The 25,951-nt window shown below is 39.2% G+C and overlaps 1 protein-coding gene across 1 annotated transcript in view; it reads right to left on the minus strand.

Annotated features, from left to right (window-relative positions):
- The window catches only part of BMPR2 (bone morphogenetic protein receptor type 2), a 105,752-nt gene that overhangs the window by 17,390 nt on the left and 62,411 nt on the right, over window positions 1–25,951 (minus strand). The window contains exons 4-8 of the mRNA XM_084209661.1: window positions 8,183–8,293; window positions 7,571–7,662; window positions 5,332–5,562; window positions 1,869–1,983; window positions 153–313 (exon numbers count right to left, since the gene is read on the minus strand). Coding sequence (XP_084065787.1) covers window positions 153–313; window positions 1,869–1,983; window positions 5,332–5,562; window positions 7,571–7,662; window positions 8,183–8,293 — 710 coding nt within the window. The remainder of the gene's footprint in view (window positions 1–152; window positions 314–1,868; window positions 1,984–5,331; window positions 5,563–7,570; window positions 7,663–8,182; window positions 8,294–25,951) is intronic.

Below are 25,951 nucleotides of genomic sequence, written 5' to 3' on the forward strand. Positions count from 1 at the left end.
ATTGCCTTTGAAAATGGCAGGTTTGCGATGAGTATTTTGAGAATAAAACCAGTTTCTTCCTGTGGAGGCTTCAGCCCCTTCTCACCCATACTGCAGTCGTTCCCATTACAGAAATTGTACCACCTGAGCATTCATCCAAGCACTGCACTCACCTCACTAATGGCTGCATTGTCCTCCTCCCCAGGCCGTACCAGCCTGTTCCCAGTGAGCTTCATGGAGAGCCCGAAGTCGCTGATGACACACGTGCCGTCGTTCTTGACCAGCACGTTGCGGCTGTTCAAGTCCCGATGGGATATTGCCGGTTTGTAATGGTCTGTTTGGACACACACAAGTGCTTGTTACCATTTGAGCAATTCTACTGCTTGGTAAAATGAGAGAACCTCGTTATGTTTGCTCAGCTATTATGAAAAGAGAATCACCCTATTTTTTAGAAAGCTAATGTTTTTGTTTCTTTACAATGAGCTCCAGAGGAAGCTATCCTAGAGAAGACTGCCTGGCCCCCAGAGTTTCACTGTATCTGTATGATGCATTAGGGTATTGCCATACAAATTCTAACGCTCACCAACAGTCTTCTTCCCAAGGGGTATTTCAGCATGACTTTGGCAATGGAGACATGGTACACCTAAACACAGACCTGCTGCCACAGCCCTAACAGCCATTCCAAATACTCTGTCACTTCCACACTCCTGTGTCAAATGCAGCACCAATTATTTACATTACAATTGGAATTATCACTGGCACCTATTCAGAAGGTATGTAGACAGTATTATTCCAGAGAGTCTGAACATGTTAATCTTGCAACAGATCTGACCTTTTCCAAAGAATAATCTCAGTTGTTCCTATTTTTAATTTATTTTGTGTGCAAAGCAGCCAGCAGTACAGAACTCATTTTCATTTTAGTGTGGAATTTATTCTCCTCCATGTGTTCCTTCCTAGCATTCACAGACTGTGGCTGTCTCTCCTTTATGATGGAAAGCTTACAAATTTTCTGGTTGCTAATGGACACACCTGTCTGCACATCTCAAAATGATGAAGTTAAGATGATAGCTGCAGTTTCAATGGCACACAGGAATACTGATTTGGGTACTTTCAGCACTTTTAACAGCATCTTCGGTTGTCATTCTTTGCTAGTGCTCATGCTTAACATTTGAGATATATAGTTTGAAATTCTAATCCAAACATTAGCACCTTAATGTAGATATAATCAAACCAGCCTTTTATTTACTGCCAAAACCCTAACATTTCAGTGCCAGGCCGTATTCTGCAGCCTGATAGATCTCAGAATATCTACTTTATAATTATGATACTTCAGCTGCTGAAATACTGGGTGTAGCACGCACACAGACATGGACAGATCCCAATCAATACATTGTCACAGCCAGTACTCTAATGAAGTACCAGAAAATCCACAGCAAAGACTAGGCCCAAACTCGCCAACAAAAATCCAGAGATGTGATAAATAAAACTGCAGTGGGGTTAGAATATTTAATTTTTGTAATATACAGTTCACACACAAACTAAAAAATGCTTTGGTGATTTGTTTCTAATCTGCAAAAACAGACAACATCTCATCTGTTTACCCAGAGAGGCAGCCAGTGCTTCAGCTCTTCAGTAATCTGTTGCCATGACACAGCAGCACTGCACAGCTCTGCCTCCCCCTGCCTCTCCCACCTCGGACCCAGGGCTGTCACACCAGGGCCACAGAGCCCACAGCACTGGGCCCAAGGAGGGAACAGAGCAGAAGTTCTGAGCAATCTCTATTTGCATTCATCAATTCCTACTCACAGTAGGATAAAAGCAAGGCTGGAATCTATGACCTGAGAGAAATAAGAATACACTGAGATCTTTGCATCCCTTCCTGGCCTTACCTCCTCGAGGCAGCTCCGTGTGCAGGTACGCCAAGCCCCGAGTTATCGAGTGAGCCAAACGACAGGAGCTCACCCAGTCACTTGTGTGGAGACTCAAATATTTGCACAAAGAACCCTAAAAAGAGCCCCAGAAAAAGACAAAACAAAACAAAAAAAAAAAAACGGATTAAAATCACTGTCCAGTAGAGAAACTCAAAATCTTTTGGAGACTCAGTTTTATCCACAGCTCATAACTTGCAACTGCTTACGTGTTTATCCACATGTTTTAAAACACAATATTTGACTGAAGTTTCATTAAACTCCAGTGCTCCCATTTAATTTCTCTAAAGTGGAATAGGAATTTTATCACAGAATAAGAGGGACTGCCTCTAGAAAAAATTGTATTAATTATGAAAGTCTTGTTGTAGAACAGAATAAAGGTAGCTGCTGACATAACAGCTTGGGTTTCTAAAATGTGGGCTTTGGACCATTATCACTTACAGAATACTCAACATCTCTCACAGGTCTTGCTATAATCTATTTATGTACCAAAACAAAAACACCCCAAAGGCAATTCCAAATAGGAGTGAGTCCACATGCACTGAAGAAACATGGAAAAAAACAATGTCATGTTCCCCTTTTCTGGAAAGTGAAGTTAGATGTGTAAAATGAGGGATCTTCTAGTGATTTGTCATGAAATCTCTAAGAAAAACAGAAGGAAGTGTGTCCATTATGATACTGAGATAGTCTAGAAACTGAGACTGCTATCCAAAACAAGAGCCAGACACTGCAGACTGTGACACCTTCGATGCACAGTTGCCAATGATGATATACTTAGTTTAAACAAACTAAATCCTCCAGCATAAAGTGCAAGTAATCTGCCTAATTCCTAACAAGAATTTCACATTTTTCTTTGTTTTTTACAGTTTTTAAGAAATATATGCCCTCTTATTAGTCTCACAATGTCATCAGCTTAGTTATTTTTTCTTGGCTTTAGTGGGTTGAGATTCCAACCCATTCTAATGGAGGCCACAGGGCTGTTGTCATGAGGTGAATGGGAAATATTCACTGCATTAAACCAACTTCAACATCTTTCTGCTGCAGAGCCTGCCCACCACCAGATGTTTTTTAAGCTAGCTGAAGTCTATGACTTTATGCTTTTAGTGAAGTTAAAATGATAACCAGGAAAAGTTTTAGTCAAGATTTAGAGAGATATATTTGTATTTAAGACTATCTTGTAAGAGTCATGAGTTACACATTAAATTGGGGATATTTGTTCTGACTATAATTTTTGATAAAAGTGATATAAACAATCAGAGATTCTTTTTTGTGTTTTAGAACAATTCTTCTGTTGTTCTAAAGGGACTGGAGTGATCATTCTGTGGCTATTACATATTTCCTACCACGTCATCCTCCCAACTGACTCCCTGACTGACCTGCTACACCTCAGAGTCCCATCAGAACAGCATGCTGATTGATAAATGCACACACCATTCCTTTTACTTGCCTATCTCCTTCTGTCTGAGGGCATGTTTGGATAAAAACACAACCTGGCTCAAACCTATCTGTCTTGCTTTCACCAAGGTAACACCAAGAACAATTTTCTGTGTAAAAATGCCCTGGTTTGTGCGTTCTTATTTTCAGGAAGGAAAGTATTATGAGGGAGAATGATGTTTTGGATGGGGAATATTTCATCTGCACATCTTGTATTGGTTAGTCCTTATTGAAATCAGATTTATGGCTCCAGTTTGAACACTGGAATTCCCTTCTAGCAGGGCTGCCACAGCAGGCTTCCTTTTCTGCTGTTAACTCCACATACAACAGAACATCTGCTCACTAAAATACAGATCACACTGTGCATTAATTACACCTGCTGTGCACTTTTTCCAATGACTTCCAAACAACCAGTGGATTGATTTTAGACTAATCTTGCTGTTCTTAATACCACATTGGGAATCTGATAATATGAAGTCATAAGCTTCATCTGTACATTTAATCAGGTCATTAACAGAGCCTATTTACATAAGCAAGAAGACACAATTTTCAATCAAATTACATTTCAAGTGAAAAATCCTTTCATTCAAGAAAACAGCAAAACCAGATCACCTGCGAAGACAGTTATGCTGTCCTTATTCAGGAGCAGAATACTCACTTGATTTTACTTAATTTTCATTTTATTACATGGAAACATGCCAGTTTTGTCAGAATCACATGCTTTGCCACTGCACTGTCCATCTGGTATGAGCACAAGTGACTTTTTTCATGGTCACTTCCAGTTTCTGCAATCTCTTCTTAGATGCCTGTCTTACAAGCTGACATGACTGAGTGTGTTCTCACTTGGAAGTTTCAGTTAAGACACTCTTTTAATATTTGTGCTTTGTTGCCTCAAGTTTGTATGTAGTGCATAAGTGTGTAAATACAGACCCATGTTTAAGGTATGATTTACATGGGTGCATTTAACTTGCAATACAAGCATATACACAGAGCCTAAAAAACCCTAAGACAGGCCATCATTACTGCTGTGCAGCACTGTTCTGCTCCTTTTTGCCATTCAAATAAGTAGCTGTTGTCCTACTACCCCCATAAAAGATCAGGCTGCAGCCATTCCCTTCACACCCTGCAGGAAATAGGAGTTTGCTTACTTGAGACTAAAAAGCTTGTTAAAGAAAATTATTGAATTGAATAACTAAGGTTCTTTCCCATATACAGGCAAACTGCCCCCCCCCCCAAGTTAAATTGTGACACCATTTTTTGCATTTTCATACATATATCCCCCACATACATTTTATGATTTTTCAGGAAAGCTGTTCACATTCATACTGCGTACTTTTTAAATGTTTCTGTTTCTGTATATGTGTGTACACACACAGAGCATGAAGTACCCTAACTCATGAATTTGAGAAATACAAGCCTTCAGTTAGCTGAGGAGATTTGAAGATATGGTTCTGGAAAGTAAGGCTGCCTTCTTAAGACATGTCCTACATCATCAGTATATGCCACAGAAAGCTTTAAAGAAGATAACAGGATAAAAAGGCACCATGATTTATAGTACCATAAACTAGTTTGACAACAATCTTGTACCTATTACATTTCACTGTAAAAAAACCCCACTATTTACAGCTATTGAGCAATGTCATAAGACAGAGATAATGTCTTAATATTAAGAAGTTTTAAATTTATTAGATTACTTTTAAGTAAAAACAACTCTTCAAATTCTGTCATTGAATAAGGACAAAATTGACTAAAAAACCAAGAGCAAATACTCCAGAGCTAGGAATTTGTAAGACTGCATTTGGTAGCACTAACCAGGAAGTCTAAAAAGGTATTACAGTAACCCATAATAAAATCCATTAAAACTGTCATTGATATGGATTGTTTTTACATTACTGTGCAAGAAGCACCACCAAAACCTAAAGTACATCCTTTTCATGTGGCTATTCTTAGGATTCTTAACCAACCCAACGGATTTCTTTGAAGCACTTACATTGGGGTAATATTCCATCACCAATAAATATTCCATCCGGCCGTCTGCAGTGAATCTCTCATCCCCCACAATGAAGCGGGCGATGTTCTCGTGCTCCATCAGGGGAATCCTGTAAATGTTCCTCTCATTGACAAAGTTCTGACGATTAGCAAAAGAAAAGACTTTCACAGCGACTGGACGTTCATCCAGGGAACCTTTATACACTGCTCCGTAGCGCCCCCGGCCAATCAGCTGCAAAAAATAGAAACAATTCGTTCACAAAATAATAGATGAAGACGAAACCCGAGTTTTCACTCCACAAGAATTGTATGCCAACTTTTATCCTGACTTATACTCTAATACAGAGAAAATAGACAGTATTTTGTAACGAAAACCAGAATTAGAAGCTATTTTGGAGTTAGAAACCTCAGCGCAAGCCAACATAGGCTTTACTAAACTGATTTATAATCTGAATATCCAGTACATATATCATAAATAATCTATTCAGTACTTTTAAATACAGAATCAATAAAACACATGTGTTTCGTGCTGCTAATTCTCTTACAACTTTTGCCTACTAAAGATTTAGAGCTTTCATGTGATCAATTTTGCTTCACTCCAGAAATCACAGACTTTAAGGGAAACATTTTAGATTTAGGACAGTTTATAAGTTGTATCTTTCAGTTTGGTGGTAACAAAATATGCATTTGTAGTGCAAAATAGATGCCAAAAGAGGTAAACGGATTTTAACAGAAGGAAGTAATTAATTCCTGACTACCTGTGAATATTTATTCTAGTCCCCACTATGTTAGACTGTCTTCAAAAATGGCCTTTCACATCTCCATAGTAACTGCAGAAGAAAGAAGCAATCTCTACTCTAAACCAAAACGCACGACCGCCTTCAGGAAGAGCTCTGATTCCTAAAGCTCAAAAAATTCCAACTACGTAAGAATTTAAGCACCTATTTAAAATAATATTCAGGAAGACCCATACATGAAACTGTAAGGATTTCATGAGCCATGTTTTAAACTTTTTTAATACTTACAAATAGAGGAAGAAGAGAAAAGAGAAGGGATAACAAAAGTAATGTTTCTAAAGATTATAAAATTGTCTTACAGGAAAGTTTTCAAAAATAAAGTAACATTTAATTGAGAGACTTTCTGTTTCTCAGTCCTTTGATATAACTGGGTTGCAAAGCAGCAGCAAATCAGTTCAAGGTATGAATGTGGAATGGAATCTACCCACAGGGATGTCAGAAGGCAAGCACAGGTTAAAACACTTGTCCTACAACACCCTGTGACTGGAGGCAAGGGGTCAGCTCCTCAAGATACAAGAAGCAGGACAGAAGACACCATAGCATTTCTCTCTACCAAGTTTCAGACTTGGAGAAAGTCACTGCTTTCTCTAAGCCTGCAATATCAGTACAAGTGCTTCCATTGGGGGCTTTGCACATTTCTACAAAACACATTGTTAGACTCTCCTAAACTCTGCCTCAAGTACTTTTTTGGTGTCAGAAGACACCCAAATTTCTCTGCTGATCAGTGCTGTCACCATTAAAGCAACTCACACTGCATGCCTGCAGTCTGCATCTCTAGGTGGGGCTTCTCCTGGGAAAAAGAAGAAAAGCACCACTCTGCATCTCAGTCACTCTACTCTTTTTTTTCCTGGCTAAAAGGTTTTAAAAATTCTGTATGTGCCACCGAGCATACCAACTGGAAGCATAACATTTTGCAGTTTTGTGATGATACATCTAACACCAAGCTGAGAAGAAAGTTCTGGTTGGCCTCTAGTTGCCATGGAGCTGGATAGTGCCCCACACAGAAGAATGACTACACAGAAATGCACCACTACTGAAATATACTGCAGTAAATTCTATTTCCCAAGAGTGTTACTAAAGAATTTCAAATTCCTACAGTAGGACACCATATTAAAAGCAAGCAGTGTCAAGCAAAACAGACGGATCTTTTGATGCAAGGCTGAAATACAGCACCTTCTAATTTTCCCCACTACTTCCCAGTGCTTCTTTTTTTGTTCTCAAGGTAAAACACGTTCTAGCTAATGCCAACAACATTACTAACAAAATTAGACAAAATGTACCTGCAGTAACCCCTTTTTTATTTTAATTTCTTCTTGAAGCTGTGATTTAGAAGAAAATATTACAGAAGCACTGATACATTCATTTCTGTAGCCATGCCTGGGATATGACCACAAGCATTATATTGAATAAAAATGAATATTAATAACTAAGTTGAATATTTACCTCTAACAACTTTAGATTATCCAGATCCAATGAGGGCTCTGATGCTGCTGCCTCCATCATGTTCATACTGTGCAAACCTTGTTTACGGTCTCCTGGGGAAGAAGGTGAGGAGAGAATCAGCCAGTTTCCTTTCTGGACATGCTCCAAGTGAAAAAAATGCAACTTACCTGGGACCTGGCAGAATTAGATATTGTAGGCAAGGATGAAATGAGTAAAAAGGAGTCCTGTAAAATCTTCTCAAAGTCAGCAACATGAGCAGTGAAGGTGCTGATAAGCTGCAAACTACAGATACTGCTACACAACTATTTTGATAATTCAAAGTCACTGGCAATAACTATAAAGCATGTTCACCACCTCACTTAAGCTGTGCTGAGCAGAGAATTTGTAGAAGAAAAATGGGTCCCAAGATGCCAGCTTAGAGAAGTCATAACTCTCTCCAAACTGTTATAAAAGGGTTATCACCACAAAATGTCAGAGAGGAGAAAGGGGAGCAGTATTATGTACAAGCATATAAAAGGGACTGGGGAGAACAGAAGACCTAAGTATAACTTAGAGCAATAGCCAAATAAACAATGGAAAAAAAACAAAGCCAAAAATATTGTCAAGCCCTACCTGCAAGCATCCTGTATCCAAAGAACAGAGCAGCTATCAGAACAGCCAGTACAGACACAGATGCCAGGGCAATAACGATGGTCTCATCTCGATGAAAAGAATGAGAAGAATCTGAAAGCAAACAAGATGAGGACTCTTTAATTGTAAATTTGAAAGAATCAACACTATAAAACAATGAGAAGAAAAATGTACTCTGGATCGTCCAACATCCCACATCCTTTCCACCTCAAAATCTAGGGATGGTAAAAGAGTTGATCAGCCCAAAACCAGCTGGGCACAAATCCACCAGCAACCTTGCCCAGGCTTCCCTTGCCCTGTAGCGAGAGGCACTGACAGCAGAAAGTGATTCTTCTTTCTATCTGGCAAAGGTCAGCACAGCCATACAAGGCCAAGCTGATGCAGTACTCATCTGTAATCTGTGCCTTAATCCAGTTTCCTGGTATGAATCAGGTTTGTCACCTTCACAAGGTTTTTTTGTTGCTTTTCCCAGACAAAAATTTCATGAGTTTGCAAACTAGGCTGCAAATATGATGAAAATTGAATGTTTCACATTCACTCAAATACCTAAAACATACATAAGTCCACTTAAGCAAATATTTCAAAATACTTCAGGGTTATGATTTGTGTAAGTGCTCAGATAATTTTTGGCACAATTCTTAATGCACAAAAAGACAGAAGTATCTCTACAGACTGAAACAGGAAACCTGAAACAAAAATAAAACACTAAACAAAATTAAATGAAACTAGTTTCATTGAGTCTATTGTAAAATATCATTTGACTTTTTGTCAAAATAAGTATCTTGCTTTTTCAGGTTTTCTTGGTTGGACTTTTTATTTTCCCAGACAGGAAAAAAGATTTCCTGAAAACACTGGTTAGTGCCTTGAAATGTTCCTCCATGTCAGAGTCCAGTCTTGCTTCTTGCAGGCATATAAAAATCCAGCCACTTTAATACAAAAAATTATTAGTGCAGATACTCTTCTGGTGTCAGAATCACTGGAATGTGGCGCTACAAGACCTCATTTACTTTGGCTTCAAAACCAAGTTTGGGAACTATGTTTAAACATGTCTTACATACTGCAAAAAGTACTCCTTAAAAGACTGTAATGAGACCTAACTACGCTAAAACCACAAAATATAAAATGCACACAAGACTTAAACATTGAATAAACTTTTAGGTGAGACTGAAATACAATTTATCCCAATCTATACTAGCTGAATAAACTGACAAATTCACTTTTCTTGAATTGCATTTAAAAGAAATTCAACATGACTCACTACTTCATATTCCGAGTATGGACATACACAAGAGAACCATAGAAGAAGGAAAAGCAAATTTAAAAGACAACAACTGTCCTTTTTACATAACCACAATGGTAAGGGGAAATAATGAAAAACTGGTAAAATAGAATGCCACAGAGAATTTCAGCTGTGACAGAAATATGCGAAAAATCATCTATCAAAACCAACACGCAGCTCATATCTGATACTTCCCTTAAATAAAACAGAGCTTGTGATAAATCACAATACCATCAAATTTACATTTGTTCTGTCAAAAGAAATACCATCACTACTGGTTTTGATAAAATAACTTTCGCCATGAAAATAAGTTATTGCCATAGAACACTAATGTGGAATATGAGCTGTGACTTCCGCAGTGAGGAGATTAAAAGATACACATTACAACTGTCATCGAAATTATGTATTCAAAACATAGGCATACATATATATTGAAAGCCACAACATCATAAAGGAAACTGTTACATTATACAAAGTTATATGAAACATGATACAAGTGCAAGCAGATGAGTAACTGCGGGCAGGGAAATGGTAGTTTTGACTTTCATATTTTTATGAATGAAATTTACATTTTATTGGGTTATCTTTTAAAATATATATTAAATGTGGTGGGTTTTGCATCAGTTCAAGACAGTGCCTAGCACGTACTAAGGAGCAGCAGGTTTTGAGAGACTGACCCTTTGGTTATAATCCCAGCTGTATTTTCCTTGACTGCACAACTAGAGCACTGCCATTTGCTACCTCCCCACTGCCAAATAACCAGCAATCATTCCCCCCACGGTTTGCCAAATGATATCTGGTGCTTGAGTTTGATTGCTCTTCTCTAGTTTTCTGTATAATCAAAGGCTTAACAACATGCCTCCATCAGGAGGGCCCTCCCCTACCCTGGAATGGGATTTTGCAGTTCAAGGGCATCCTGAGCAATGCGTTCTTCCACAGCTCTGGCTGCCTTGGCACACTCCCCTTTAGAAGCCTGTGAATGTTGACATTCTGCAGGCTGAAGAGATACCAGAAAATCTCAAGATAGCATTTTGCTCCCATGAGCAGCTGAAAAACACAGCTGAGAAAAAGGATCGTTTCTCTCTCCTTCCTTGCTGGACCATCCCCTCTGCAGCCTTTTTCTGTTTAGTGGGTAGCAGTGCAGCCACCAGGTAACCTCACAGACCTCCCTGGCCTTCCAGAGGAAAGAAAGTTTTAATTTTTTTTTAAGCAGAGTAGTTTCATAAGAATTTTAGATTGCCATATCTTGAACTAATTTTCAATTCTTACAAATATTTAAAAATAAAACTATCAACATTCCAACAGCCAAATCAGTCCTACAGGGCAAGTTACTACTGTCAGGGTGATGAGCAATATTAATAAATTTAAGAATAACTACAAATTTTTTAGTAAGGGTAAGCGAGCATCTCAATGGAGTGATAACTTGCAGCTCAAAACAGCATGAGTGAGTAAAATGCTGTGTGTGACAGCCAGTCATTTCCCAGCAAGGATAACTTTACTATCTTTTGCTTGTAAATCTACACTAAAAGGAAAGCACAAAAACCCCGCCATGACAAAAGGCCCAGACAGCTCCAATCCCTCCCTTCCCACCAGAAGTGTTATTTCTATCAACCCTCTATCTTCTTTGTAAAACAATTAATTTGGATGTTGTCAGATTATCAATCTTTCTTAAACAGAACAAAAAGGGTATGTCACTTATCAACCCAGTTTCAAAACCTTCCAAAATTTAACAGAACTCTTATTAACTCACTGCTTTTATTAATCCTTCTCTGAATATATTTCATCTTTAGTCTTTTAGACCATACTCACCTTTAAATGCCTTGCTAAGAATCATACAGCACCTCTCAAGGCATATGGAGAGGTTCACATTTGCTGTTTTATATACTTCTAAGTAATTCATACAAGTTTTTTTATATACATATGCACAAGAATCATATTTCTCTTGGTATTACTTGGAGATATGTTTTAACTAACTCACCAAAAGACACACATCAATGTAGGTCAATAAAAGTAATCACTGACCTTTAAGCAAGGCACTTTCAAAATAAGGATGTAAAATGCACAAGTATAGAAGTTACTTTTCATGCTTTTGTCCATGAACTTACGGTCTGGGTGAAAACAACCATGACTCATCATGATTAGGACATTCATTATGAAAGCCATGATTTGATATTACATTTTTCTGAACTAACACTTGGTTGGTCTTCAGCTGCTGACAACCCCTCCCTCGAATCAGTGGATTCTGCTTTCCATGTTTATTTACAGGACCAGACACGTGCCCCACAGCTTCAGTATTTCTTCATCATGTCATTGTACAAACTTACTTTAAACATGTCTAACAACCACTCAATAATCTCATTTGAATTTTTGGAATCATTACCAATATTTGGGTACATAGTGACAAATATCAACTGATTTAAAAACACTGTTTTCAAATCTCAGACTAGGAGTGCTGGTATCTCAGTATTATTCCCAAACCAATTTATTGCATAAAACCAGCAATACCTTAAAGAGCAGAATTAGCTGCAGACTAGAAAATCCAATGATTAAGGAGTTGGCTGCTAAGCTAAATTCTACCTACAATTGTACACAGAAGATCTCGTCTGCTTTCTCCTATTTATGTTACTGTAACTGAAAAGAAGACTGATGAAGGTTCTTGTTTCACTGCTACTTAAAAGTGAGGCTTTTATTTTCAACTTCAATTTAGGCTCCCTGATCTACACCAAATGTGCCACAAGGAAAAACTGAAACCAACGGAAACTGCTGTAAGGCCCAAACAACTTTAAAAGCCAATTTCTTATCCCACTTGAATGGGAAGGAGAGCACTGCTCACAGATCTACTGACTCTGCAAGCAGCAGCGCAAAGATTCCATGTGGAAGACACCCAGCATGTACACACTTCTGTCTTGAAACATTTTGCCAGTAATTCTCATAGTCTACCAAGTCTACCAATCCCATCACAAAGAAACATCACAGCAGACAGTGTAAATGGTTTTTTCTTTAAAGTAAGAAAAAGAAACAAAGCAGAACTCATCAAAACAGAAGGACAACCTCCTTCTGGCTGGGGAGCAGCTGGTTACCAACAAGCTACCCTTCCCAGAAGTGTCCTGACCTCATCATCAATAAAGGGCTTGTTTTCAGGTTCCAAAACCCGAGTACAACAGCTCCTGTGTATGGAGAAGGTACACACAAATAATTGGGAATGTATTTCAGAGCAAACCATGAAGAGGAATGCTTCCAGTATTCAGTTAGAAGTGAGTCATCAGGCTGAACCCAGCCCTGCGCTTGGGACACTCCCTGCAGGCACTTCTACCACATGAAGCATTTCTCTCCCTTTTCTCAGACATTACTGCCATAACAGTTTTGAAGCACTTACACAGCATCTTTGATGAACTGAGGTTTTTGGATTAAGTTTCCATACTGCCACACATGGAAGTTGTCAAACTGCAGCCTTCCTAACCTTCCCTAGGAATGACATACAATGAAGAATACTGCCAGTGCTAATGGCATCAGGAAGAACAATGATTTTTCTTCAAAGTAACTTTTCCACTATAAACATAAGCTTGTAATATTAATTAATGCAAAAGTATTCCAATCTGCGCCTATGCTTGAACAAACTTTTAATTTCTCTCTAATTTAACTTTCAAAAATTAAAACCTCTTTTGTAGGCTTCCTGTTTCCATAATTCAAAATTAGCATTTATCCTATGACTAAAGAAAGTTGTGGGAAATGAGAAAACTGAGGCAAAGCCAGGTAACAAGAGCCAATGGCAAATGGGTCTGTAAACATACAGAGCTCCTTCCTGGGAGCCAGAAAGGGGATGCACCATTCTTCTATCTTCCTTCCCCTTCAGCAAATATTGTGAGACCTGCAGACAGGAGGCTGCTCTGGAAAAAGCACCAACTAGCCCACCACTGCCAACACCACAGCATCAGGTCAAGCACCCACATCTGTGCTCTTGGAGGTGAAATAATCCAGCCTGGATGACCAACTGTGAGGAACCCAGGCAAGTTCTCATATTTCCTGCTTCACCATACAACACATTGCTTCCCCAGTACTATTACTGAAATGAGAGGGTATGAAGCAAATGGGAAATGAGAAGGAAGGATAGTGTCTTCCCTATGGCAGCTGAAAGCTGTCCAGAAATCTTCTCTCTACCCTGTACCAAAGGTGCTACACTGCAATGGCCAGAGAGCTCCCTGGGACACCAGAGAGGTCACTATTATGATGAGACCTCTAAAGACAGCCATGAGAAGAGGCACTAAGTGTTAACCAAGCTGAAAAACTAGGAATCCCAAGGGGGAAAATTTGATTGTGTAATTAAAGGCTGCATCCCAACACAAACACACAAAAGGATATGGCCTTGAAACTGTGCAAGCAATGACATTGCTTCCTTCTAATATCTGAACATGAAACCTTGGGCTTTGGAATGCTGTTTCAATGCTATATATTTACATGGTGGTGATCATATAATAAAGGACATTTGCACATAAATTTCCACCAGATCTCTATATTGCTATTAAAGCTTTTCATTCCATTCTCAGAAATCTGCCTGCTCTTCATGTAAATGACTCACAGCTGTGTATCTGCCACACACTAGTAAATAATTCTAGAAAATATATGTGTGTATTTAAGTTTAGAGAAGCATTGTATAAAAACATTTTAGACAAACATACAATTATTCTATATAATCAAAACCAGTTTTAAAAGTAATTACCTATGTTCCCACAGAATTTCTGGTAGCTATGTATCAAAAGCAAAGTGATCTTAAAGCCGATCGGTACCAAAATATTAACATTTATTTAATTTGCCATATCACACACAAGTAGCAACATTAGTGTTAACAAATAAGGAAAACGCCATCCTTTAACTTTCACAGCACAACAGTAACATCTGATTGTTCAAAACAACTACAGCTGTATGGACTCTGATCAAAGTCAGTAAAATTACACAGGGATTCAAAAGATCTGCCCATACAGATCACTTGAAAAAGAAGCTGAGTCTTCACGCCATCCTACAACTATTTCTTTGATGTGATAGATTCAATATGTTCATAGCCAATCTGCTGCAGAAGTTTATCTTCCATTAAGGAATCTCAGTGATACCGAGGATGAGATCAGAAGGAAGAGGGAAAGCTTTTGGTTCTGTCACCAGCACAGCACAAGATGGAAGGCTGCAGGGTGGGGGCAATGTGGCCTTCAGCAGCAGATAACTGCAAATATGCTCTGCAGATCAAAAAGAGGCCTTCCAAGTATATTTAATTCAAGCTTTTTAAAGTCACATTTCTTTTCACAGTAGCCGTGCACAATTTTCATGACGTTGATAAGATCTCGATCCTTTGAGAAAACATACAATTAGCAATCTTTTCCAAGGGCTCACAGACCTCAATTATAATCTGTTTATCTGTTTTGTCTACACAAAGCTTGTATCAAACATGTCCCCAGAATTCTCCACAACTAGTAAAACATGCATCCCTTACTCCATTCTAGCAGCATATTCCAACCAAACCAAAACACTTCATAAGGTCTTTTTTCCTCTCCTCCTTTCTGGACAGTAATCAACATTTCTTTCTGACCAAGTGACCATTGCTTGATTCCTGATCCACTGTCCTGCAGCAAGAGAGTACAGTCTTCATCACATGAGAGAAAATGACAAGAAAGCCTCTGATATAAGCACTATGCCAGAACAACCCAAACTGTTTTATGCAAATCCTAAATTCATTCAGTGCAGGGAACAAAACATGTAAGGGAAAAAAAAGTACAAAATTTTAACAAAAAAATGTGTTAGTAGCCTTTTAGATACCAGGGACACAGGTCAGATTATCATATAATGAAAACAAGAGTGCCATCTACATAGATTTAATTAAAAGCATTTAAACTTCTATTTTTAGTGAAGTTGGAGTTACAAGGTTGGAATACCTTTAAAATATGGTCTACAGACATTTACAATAAACTCTAGCAGGAGCTGTTCCCAATTTTCTATTAAATCTATGTAGAGCTGAGAATGATGAAAGGAAAAAAATAGCATTTCCTAACAACTTCTGCTATTGACCTAAGCTTTTATAGGTGCATGTTTTAAAACAACTGTTACCCTAATTCTGTTTTATGAACCCATGTAAAAGAGGTAAGGTTGCATCTTTCTGTAAGCATTTGACAAATTATTATTAAAATTAGGATCCATGTCCAAATTTTGTAGTAGGACTATAAAATGTTATCAACGTGACCATCTTCAATACTTAAACCAAAGTTCAGGTAAGGAACTATTCTTTCACATAACATTTTTGGAGGCACTTGAAGGCACAATGAAGTTAGCAAGATAACTTCTATGGAAGAAGACAGAGCACAGTGCAGACTCAGATGGAAAACACAATGAGAACTGTATTTTTTTGTGGGAGATGGTGCAACATTCTTTAACAGAATAATCCTGCCAATCCATAACCCTAAGGCAGTTTTCTTTCATAACTGAAAATGGATGTTTTCCCTGGACTTAACAGCAAGTCTCTGGTTTCTAGTCTATTGCCTTAGATGAAACAGATAATTTGCACTTGCTTCCAATCATTACAGTGTTTGAAGAAAAGATTTAAACAGTCACAAATATGTTTCCACTTTGCACTCAGAATCATCATATTTGACTGATTTTAACTTTTTATATAAAATTTTATATACTTATTGTCATAAGGTGCCCTTTATGACACACCTTTTCATATTTTTCTCCGTATCAGGAGAGCTAAAATTTTAATGCACTTTTCACATAATCACATCATTGTGTGGAACCTGGATGTCAGAAAGCACCAGTCTCTCATGAGACTTGCAGTAACATCAAAACCTGGCACTCATGCATCACAGATCCATCTGCCTCCTCAGTGAATGCCTCAAAACATCATACAGCTTGGGCTGTAAAATTTATTTCCCATAATGTGCTCCAGAGGAATCCTGCTATAGCTGGAAGTCAGTCATTTGTGGCAGCAGAGTTTCAGTAGGCAGATCTCTCTTCAAAAATCTGCTGCTGGAAAATGCAATTTGGATGCCAGCTTTGTCTCTAAAAGGAGGACTCCCTCACTGTCCCTGCAGCCAGGCAGTCCCTGAGACTTCAACAGAACTCCCCTCTGCTGTACTGGCTGCCACCAAGCACCCAGTCTGGAGCCAGGCTGGGGGGTTCAGATTGGTCTTTTTGTTCATTTTGAGTGCTGAAGATTGCCGTGATACATAAAAATCAAAAATGAAGCAAGAGTGGTAATGTCTTTGGCAGGAGAGTGGGTTATGAAATCCCTAAGTGCTCTTTCTCTGATGACTAGATACAGAGAGGTGAATTAGCAGCTTGTCACATGTGTGCAGAAGAAATTAATGAGTTCATCAAAACCCAACAAAACTTCTCTTCCTGCCTTTTCTTCTGGGAGTTCAGGGATCTTCAGTATAATTTCTAACACTACCGAATAGAACCTTATAAGCATGATGTATGTAAAATAAATAGCAATCCTAACACAAAACTAAATCTAGGTTAATCTTTCTGGAGTTCCCTATATACCAATAAATATTTGATTACTAGAGAGATAAAAGAAGTATCTTGCTTCTATAGTCAAACTGTTTTTGAGTACACCTCAAACTTACCTTCAAGCTAAATGGAAAGCTAATTTGAGCACTTAACAACATACTGGGGACATCTTCCATATTGAAACAAAAGTCAGGAAAATGTTTTTTAATAAAAAGGCTGAAAATAACATTTACATTATCCCCTTACATTCATCTTGAACCAACAGGACTTCCTGCTTATCAAACCAAATGGTAACACCAGCTTTAACATATGGCACACTTCCAGCCTCTGCAACGCACTGGATCAAAAACTCATGTGCTGCAATGGAAAAAAATGAGTGCTTCAGAAAGCCTCTTTAAAGATATTTGAAGTTATTTTAATTCCAACAGGCTCAATAGCCACATATTCCATGTCTGTAATGTTTCCCAGGCACCAAAAATAGAGCCCAAAAAATTACATCAAAACACTGAAACGCCTGTTTTTCTACGAATGAGCTAACAACCAACCCCTCAGATCCTTCAGAAAAGGCAGCTCAGATCCCTTGTGCTGCATTTTTCACGTCTTCAAGAGTGCTGAAGCCAAATAATGCTGTCTACCAGGCAGTCCCACTCCCCCTGCTCCTAGAGACACCCAGCCCACCCTTGCCAGCCCTCTCCTGGGTGGGAAGGCGAGCCAAGGCAGGCAGTGTGGGATGCTGGGGCCTGTCCCAGCAGGTTCCTGCGGGCACACCCCAGGGAGGGGCAGTGCCTCTGTTCCCAGGCCGGCACAGAGATGCGCGCTGCTCCCGCCCGGGCAGGAACGCGGGGCACTCGTGGCCTGTCAGCAGAGCTGCACACCTCTCACTGACTTGCAGCAATAGTTCTTTTTTCTTGTCAACCTTAGCAACAGGCGATGAAGAATGAACTGATTTCAAGGACATGATTGTACAGGGTGTTTATTCCAAAACATTCTCCTAAGCATGCAATGAAATCTGAATTATAGCACAATTTTAGCAGCCAACCTGTTTCAAGTAGAAGCCCAAGATCAATACAAACAGGGTAAGAATGAGTTCTGACAAAATCTTTCCTCATAGGTTTGGTTTATCTGCTAGTATTCCATATGTAATACCCTAAATCAGCTTAATATTGCAATCCTCAAGTGTAATCCTCAAGTGTAGCAAGTATTTTAGTACTAAAACTTAACTTCTCCTACTCTCTTTAATTCAAGAACATATTTCTATACTTCTAGTACAACTCTGCAGAGCGTACATTCTTGCACATAACAGGTTTTGTGAATTTAAATTTGAAGGCCGACACTGCAAGTGTGAGTTAAACCGATCTGATATTTTAGAAACATTCACAGTTAGTAAAAGACTGTGTTTGTCTGGCTAATACAAATTCAGACAATGCCTATATTTTGCCAAAAGGTACACCTCTGCTCTAGCTCTTGCTATCATAGTTTAGAAGGAGAACGTAACATGAATGTACATGTCCTGTTTTCCCATTAATCCTACCTACTTACTGGCTTATTTTCCCCAATCATCTTCTCTACCTGTCCATATAATTTCTAACTTAAGCAATGCTTTTTCTAGGACTTCAAAAATATTTTAGAAGTCTGCTGTAATTTTAAGATGAAAATAATCATTACACTCCTCTATGCTCTAACACTGTACTGGTTGGTCTTACCAGGTATGTCCCAGATGAAATGGTTATTAGGAGGAGCTGAGCAATGAAGCAGAAAGTTGGGATCAAACAGAATTCCCCTTCTACCTCTCTCCAGAGCGCCTGCAGAACGCGTGAACAGCATTTCCCCTTCTCTTCCCCAGGACTGCCGGCAGTCTCTCTCAGTCTGCATCAGTGTCTCAGAGTCTCAGTCCTGTTCCTCACTTGTCCCAGCCAGCAGAGCCCATCCCGGAGGACACTGCTCGCCCTGTGTCCCTGCAGTGAGCAGAGAAGGGTGGCAGAGCAGCCGAACCTCTCCTGCTTCCTGCTGAAAGCCAGCTCGCCTTCCCAGCTGAGAGGCCTTAGCAAGGGCTATCTCCCTCTGCTGTCCTTGCTTAAATGGAGATTCAGATGGTCTTCAGGAAAGAAGAACCTCTCTCTCAAAGCTACTTCACAGATATGAGATGCAGCTATTTGGGGACATCCTCAAGCAGAAGGAAAGAAAGGACAGAAAAGGCTGTGGGAACCTGACAAGCCCGTGAGGGGAAGGCAGCGGCAGGGCCAGCGCTCGGCAGGGCAGGAGCTGACACAGTGAGAGGCCCAGAGACGAGAAAGGCTTCAACCTCCCGAGGACCCCAGCAAAATCAATAGTCTCCTCTGCCACACAGCTTCTGTTTCCAAGGCACCAGCTGCAGTGACCTTCTTCAAACAGAAAACTGCATCTTGTACGAGGGCACACAAGTGCACCTTAGAAATGTGTAAATGCATTTTCTTTTCCTAAAGGAAAGAAAAAATTTCCAGAACTTGAAATATAAAACAAAGAGAAACTTAGACTGTGTTTCTTTCTCTGACACAGAACAGCCTCATCTTAGGTAGGTTACTTTACTTCTTAGTGCTCTATGTTAGTTAGTTATATAATGGGAAAAACAGTACCTCCCCTAACTTCAAAGGTTATTCTGATTACTTTAAAATAGCATGAAGATGAAAAAGGCAATAATGATAAATAGCAATCCTTAGTTTGCACTTATGCAAAATCCCTCTACAGATCTAAGTACTTGATTTCAGATGAAATACAGACATTGTTTGATGTTCAGCTCTTGCAGCACAAGTGCCAGCTCAGGCATCCCTTGCCTCCTACTCCCAGGTGCTGTTCCAGCCCAGCAGTGCCCGACAGCTGTGCTGCACAGCCACGGCTCTGCTGGGCTACGGCAGCCAGCGGGGAGACCATGGCAGGGGAGGAAGGACCATATCTAAGGCAACATCCCTGCCAAAATAAATATACATCCATCAAGTACAAAGGCTGGCATCAAAGCTATCAATTCGTGTTACAGCTGACTTCACTTGTATAACATGTTCTGTCTGCCCTACAGTAACAAACTTGTTTCAAACCAGGAATAAATATTTCAACACAAATCTGAATAGGTCATGAGGAGACATTTCATAATCCTATGGAAATGACTTGCAAATGATGTTGGAATCTGCATGATTGGTACATGAATTTCACAGACTGAATAAAACACATTGAATGATATGGCTTCTGCAACTCTTCTACTTTAAACATATTTTTCATGTAATAAAAACTTTCTTAAATGAATCCCTGAACTGGTCAGAGCCCTGAGTATTGGTTTCAGCTGTTTTAATGATGCTGTACAATTAAACTAAGTCTAAAACGGGTACCTTCACAAGACACTTATTTACACAGATACTGTAGAAATTAGAATGGAAAAAGGAGCCTTTTAAAAAATGAATATAAAGAAGTCTTCTGTCAATCTAATTTACTCAAATCCTGACCGTACCATGAAATCCTATTAAATGAAAGGCAAAACCCTCAAGTCCCATTAAGCAAGTAGAAATCTTTTTTTGCAAAACAAAAAAAACAAAATTAAACTTGTGACAGACTCCTTTCTGACAGGTGTTCCTGCTTTAACACATCACAAAATATATGCAGTCACAGGCAAGGTTTCAAATGGTTCTTCTGGTTCCCAACTGGTCACCATCAAAGCATTTCTACACTTCATTGAAGACACTTTTAACATATCCTTGTTTGGTCACTTGAAATTTAAGACACCCTCAATCACTAGTCTAGATTTAGGAATATGCAACTCTATAAGCCTCTTCAAAGTGAAAATACATAACCAGGAGAAAAATGAGGATTTATGATTGCAAATCAACTTTATGCTTTCAGCCTTAACTATGGTTTCGTAGTTGGGTTTTTTTTTCCTTTTTTTCCTTGCTTATTCTTTCTAGCAACTCACAGGTAATCACACCAGTTATGCCTCTGAGCAGATATTGTCTTACTGTTTTAGACAAGAGCTCTGGTTCCCAATCTATCCTTTAAAAAAGGAAATCCAAGTGCTCTGTGAGTTTCATGATGCTTACACAACACACTTTCTATTTTTCTTTCTAAGCTGCTATTTCCTGAAAGGTTTCAACACCTGGAAAGGTCTGTCAGGAGCCCAGTTCACTGCAAAAATGTATGAAGTTGTCAAGTACTTGACCACATTTCTACCAAACAATCAAAAGATAGCTCCATTACAGGTGGAAGCTGATGGCATTTGCAAGAACATATCTGCTTCTGAGAAAAACCTGCACCTACCTGGTAACTGTTTCATTCTATAACCATCTAGAAAGAATGGAAAAGCCTGCCTTCCAATCTCATTTCAAGGGCCCTATCATAACACAGGCTGGCATTGTGCCAACAGCACTTTTGGGAATAAGACATAACCCATTACGATTAGCAAGACAGTGCAAGAAATTCATGTCATGCTTCTGGCATCAGATGCGCTAGGCTACTCATCAGGTTTGGCCTAAGCACTATAAATGCCTAAAAAGTGGCAATTTCAATTCTTATACAGGTAGAAAAAAGTAGAAAATGCTCTAAATTTACCTGCTTATGTCCACCTACCAATTCACATGTAAGTGTGCAGGCATAAAATAAACACGTGATGAACATTTAGGTGACACGTGATCTTAGCTAATCAAATACTTAGTGCTGTGTCCCCTTATAGAACAGGAAACTTCTGCTCCACAGCAATCATGGCACAGTGACCACACAGCCAAAGGCTTCTTAAATGTAGGACTGTGCTCATCTCCACTCCCTGCTCTGAGTAGTCTACTACAAACTATAATATTACACACCAGCTCAGTGTAGGATCAAGCTCAGCAGAGCTGGGAGAACCTGCTCAGACTGATTTCTTAGTACCTTACTTCACTTGGTATACTCTGGAATATCTAGTGAAATCAAGGATTCACAATTTATGAGTTTCCCCTGCCTTAGCAATATTTAATTATTATTGTCTTCATCACAGGTATTTAACATTTCAAGCAAATTATGAAAATTTTCCCCTCCACGAAAAAGCTTGCTGTTTTCAGTTTTAACTGAAATAATAAAAACAAAAGCACACCAAACAAACAAACAAACAAACAAACAAAAACCTCCCCCCAAAAAAACAAACCAATTAACCTTCCTGAAAATAACACTTAAATGTAGAAAAAAAAGGAAAAGTAATGTTAGCACACCTGAGCTATACACTGAAATCTTAAATTAGTTTCAAACCTTTTCCTTGATGCACTCCCTCCCACTGCTCTTACTCACTAACTATTCTCTTCGTGCCAGACAGAACTCTCCTATTTAACCCTCCAAAGCTGGCCAGGGACAGCCTACACCTCCCTGGGCTCTGTGTCCCTGTGCCAGCCCGAGCAGGGCTGGCAGGGCCTGGGGACAGTGCTCAGAGGTGTGTGTGTAATGCTCCTGCCTGCAGTCTGTACTTATTTCACCCACACACAGCTGCAGTTTGCTGCAGAGATGCTATGAATGGCTCTGCAGCTGGGAGTGTCTCACACAGGGGTGAGCAGGGCTCTGCTCCCCCAAACCCACGGAGGGGGGGACAGCCCAGCCTCACCTGCAGGTACCAAGGGCAGGATGGGTCTGCTGACCCTGCTGATACAGGCAGAGAAACTCAAGTTACTCCTCAGACTCATTGAAAAAACTTCTCAAAAAAACAGCTAAAATATTTTCTAAATGTTCATCTGTCATTGATTTCTCTGGCTTTCCATGCCTTAATTTGCAGTAAGTTTTCACCAAGTTCTCTCTGCTTTCCCACAGCACTGTGAAACAGCAATGTCTGGACCTGCATCCAAAGGAAGAACACTGCTCAGTGCGATTCACTGAGGCTCAGCATCATCCATTTTGCCTTAGTCACTGCAATTATATCCTCAGAGAACAGAAATGGAGAAAAACAGAACCATAGTTTGAATATAACCAATTTGTATTCGCTGCAGTTTGAACGTCTACCCTGTCAGGAGTTCATGCTGGTGTGAATGTGGGTATTTTCTCCATACTTGGGGGTTATTTTGTCTGGTTTTTCTATTGGGGAGCAGGGGGTGGATTTGGGTTTTGCTTCTTTTTGAAGTTTTTATGTGTGTATTATATTGGTTTTAGTTGTCTTAAAGAGAAAAATCCCCCAGGTCAAAGGAATACATACATAAAAACTGTGCTTCTGTTTTATTACACTAGTACTAATTTATTGGGGTTTAAAGCTCTACTTCTACATGCATCACTACTTTTAGAACAGGTTAATGCTTTAGTAGGAGAAACAGAGCTACAACCAAGCAAAAATGATTACAGTGGCTCCACATAGTTGGTTCAGCTGTTTAGAGCACATATCAGCAGTGTATTCCTTCAGACAGACACACCAGCTTGTGAACAAATCAACAGACAGGGCAATGAACCACAACTCAAAGAGAAAAAGAAATAAGAGAAAAAGAAATTTTTTTTATTTGGCATAGGGGAAAAAAATCACTTTCACTTATACAGCTCCAACACTTGTATTTCCTGTTCTAGCATTATGAAAGTGAGAGGTGTTTTCACACAGGATGCAAGGATACCTTACACCCTTGCTCCAACTATATAGAGCTTGATATGAATGCCTGACACCAGGAACTTTTTGCTAGTCTCAGAAAATACTTACAGGCCTGCAAGCAGATCCTAAATGAGCCTCATGCCACCAGGCTGAGGGAAGGCAAAAATCCAGGCCAAAGTCAAAAGCTGTATAACATCATTCACAGGTACTCCAGAAGCTTTTAGGAAATAATAATGCCAAGAAACATATATGCAGTATTTTGTAGGCTCAACCTTTCAAAAAAATGCATAAAACCGTAGTGATGAAGCATTTGAGTCCACCTCACCGGAATGTCAAAGGAATTTAAAAGAACTGGATCACAAACTCCTGTCTCACTGCAACTTGATATTAGTGTCTTAGAAAAAGAAGTCCTTCCTCACATCTCAGAAAATTAAAAATCTTTCTACTTCAAAATAAGAGAAAAAAGCTAAAGCACCATTAAAAAAAAGCCAACCAAAAAAAAAATCCCCCCAAAAACAAGGTAATGGAAAATCTTCACACTTCCCTCTTTCAGAACATTCATTGCCCTTAAAGATTGAATTCCTAACTTCCCCCCTCAGACATATCTATACAGCAAATATTTTTCCATTAATTGATTCTGCATGGAAGTATACTACACAAACTGAAATAAGGTGAAACTTGGTAAGTTATCTTTTAAGGCTAATTAATATATTGATTTCTTTCCAATTAAGAAATGTGTTACAGAACAAAACATCTTAGTATCCCAAAAATAAAACACTGATAATCAAACCAGGACTTCTGAGAAAGAAATGTATGGACTGTCTAAATAAATCTGATGTTTGGTTTTTCAAAAGATCAATACCTATTCTGATATTGAAAACATGGAAGCTAAGAAACAACAACAAAAAAAAATCTGCAAACCTCTAACAACTGATATGAAAAATCAGATCTCCTACCACAAAATTCAGTCCTAATGAGAATTGCACCAAGGGGAAAAAGGTCTCTGTCACACACAAAAATAGACACAGCACTTGGTGTCCCAACTCTAATGCTTATGTATTTATGCCCATAGCAACACCTCACCATTCATTTTATTTATTAAATACAAACCAGCAAAAATAATAATAGAGAATGGTATACATCAGCAACAGCTAACTCAATACATAAAGAAGGAAGGAACATTCCCAAACCTATCAGAGAAAGAAAACAAAACTGCAGCATGACTAAGAAAAGTAACACCACAAAATACCAAGATAAAATAAAAAGACACAAAGAAATACTCAGTATTGGTACACAAAAGTAATTATGGATTGAGGAACTCTATTTTTTATAACTTCATTTAGGTCTCCTTATAACTTTTTCAGGAACTCACCACACCCTAGGTCTGACCTATTAGTCACAGTAAGCTTTCTTCATTATACAACCAACACAAATGAAAACAGACTTTGGTAACAACTTGAATCCCTGTTTAAGTACAATTCAATCCACAGGACCCTTCACCAAGATTTTAGCCAATACACTGCCATCATCTTCCATTTGGACAGCAACAATAGGAGTTATTCTGTCTTAGAAATTCCAGCTTTGAAGAATCTGCCATTGGTGTGTAATCAGGGGTAATGTGATCAGGAGCACACCCATGCGGTGCTTCCTGCGTTCTACTGGCTCACCTGGATGCTCTAGGAACTCTGTTTTTCCAGCACGTGTGTTCTGTTAGCCAGAAAGGCAACACACCACCTCAGGCAACTTCAAAACAGCCCTGACATTTCAGTTCTTTAGAAATAATGGAGATGTCTATAGCCAGGATGACATACGTCAGGAGCTAGATGCCCAGTTACGAAACTTCACATTCAGAATTCCAGAGTTAGTCACACCTTCACAATCCAAACACTTGAGGCACTTAGCTGATTTGCCATTCACTCTTATAATAAGAAGGACACCAGCCTTTCCTTGTAAGGAAAACTAATTTAAAACACTGATCCCCAATATCCATCCACATGCAAAGATTTTGTCTGATATGATGAAAGGATGAAGGGAAAGAGACAATCCATAGCTTCTATCAAGTATAGCTCCTAACCCTTTTTATACTCCCAACAGAAGATGGTCCAGCAGCACAGTTGTGAAAGAACTCAATCACACAAAGAGGAGTCTCTTAGTGCATATATACAAAGATAGCACAGTCTCAAGTTCAGGCTCTGCCTGCAGCCTCTGCTCCCTGGCTTGGGGGCAATGCTGCCATCTCCACCCACAGCCTGCTCTGCGCCAGCCTCTCCTCTACAGGAGCCACCTGGCAGCTAACCTACATAACTCCAGGTCTTCTGTCTAAAAGTAATTCAAGTGTCCTTAGAAACAACATCACACTGTTAAAAACCAAATGCTTTATTTACCTAGAGCACCGAGGATTGTGCCAGATTGAAAGGTCATCAGCATTTTATCTCCAGAT

This window comes from Fringilla coelebs, assembly GCF_963513975.1.
Source record: "Fringilla coelebs genome assembly, chromosome: 7".
Lineage (NCBI taxonomy): Eukaryota > Metazoa > Chordata > Aves > Passeriformes > Fringillidae > Fringilla > Fringilla coelebs.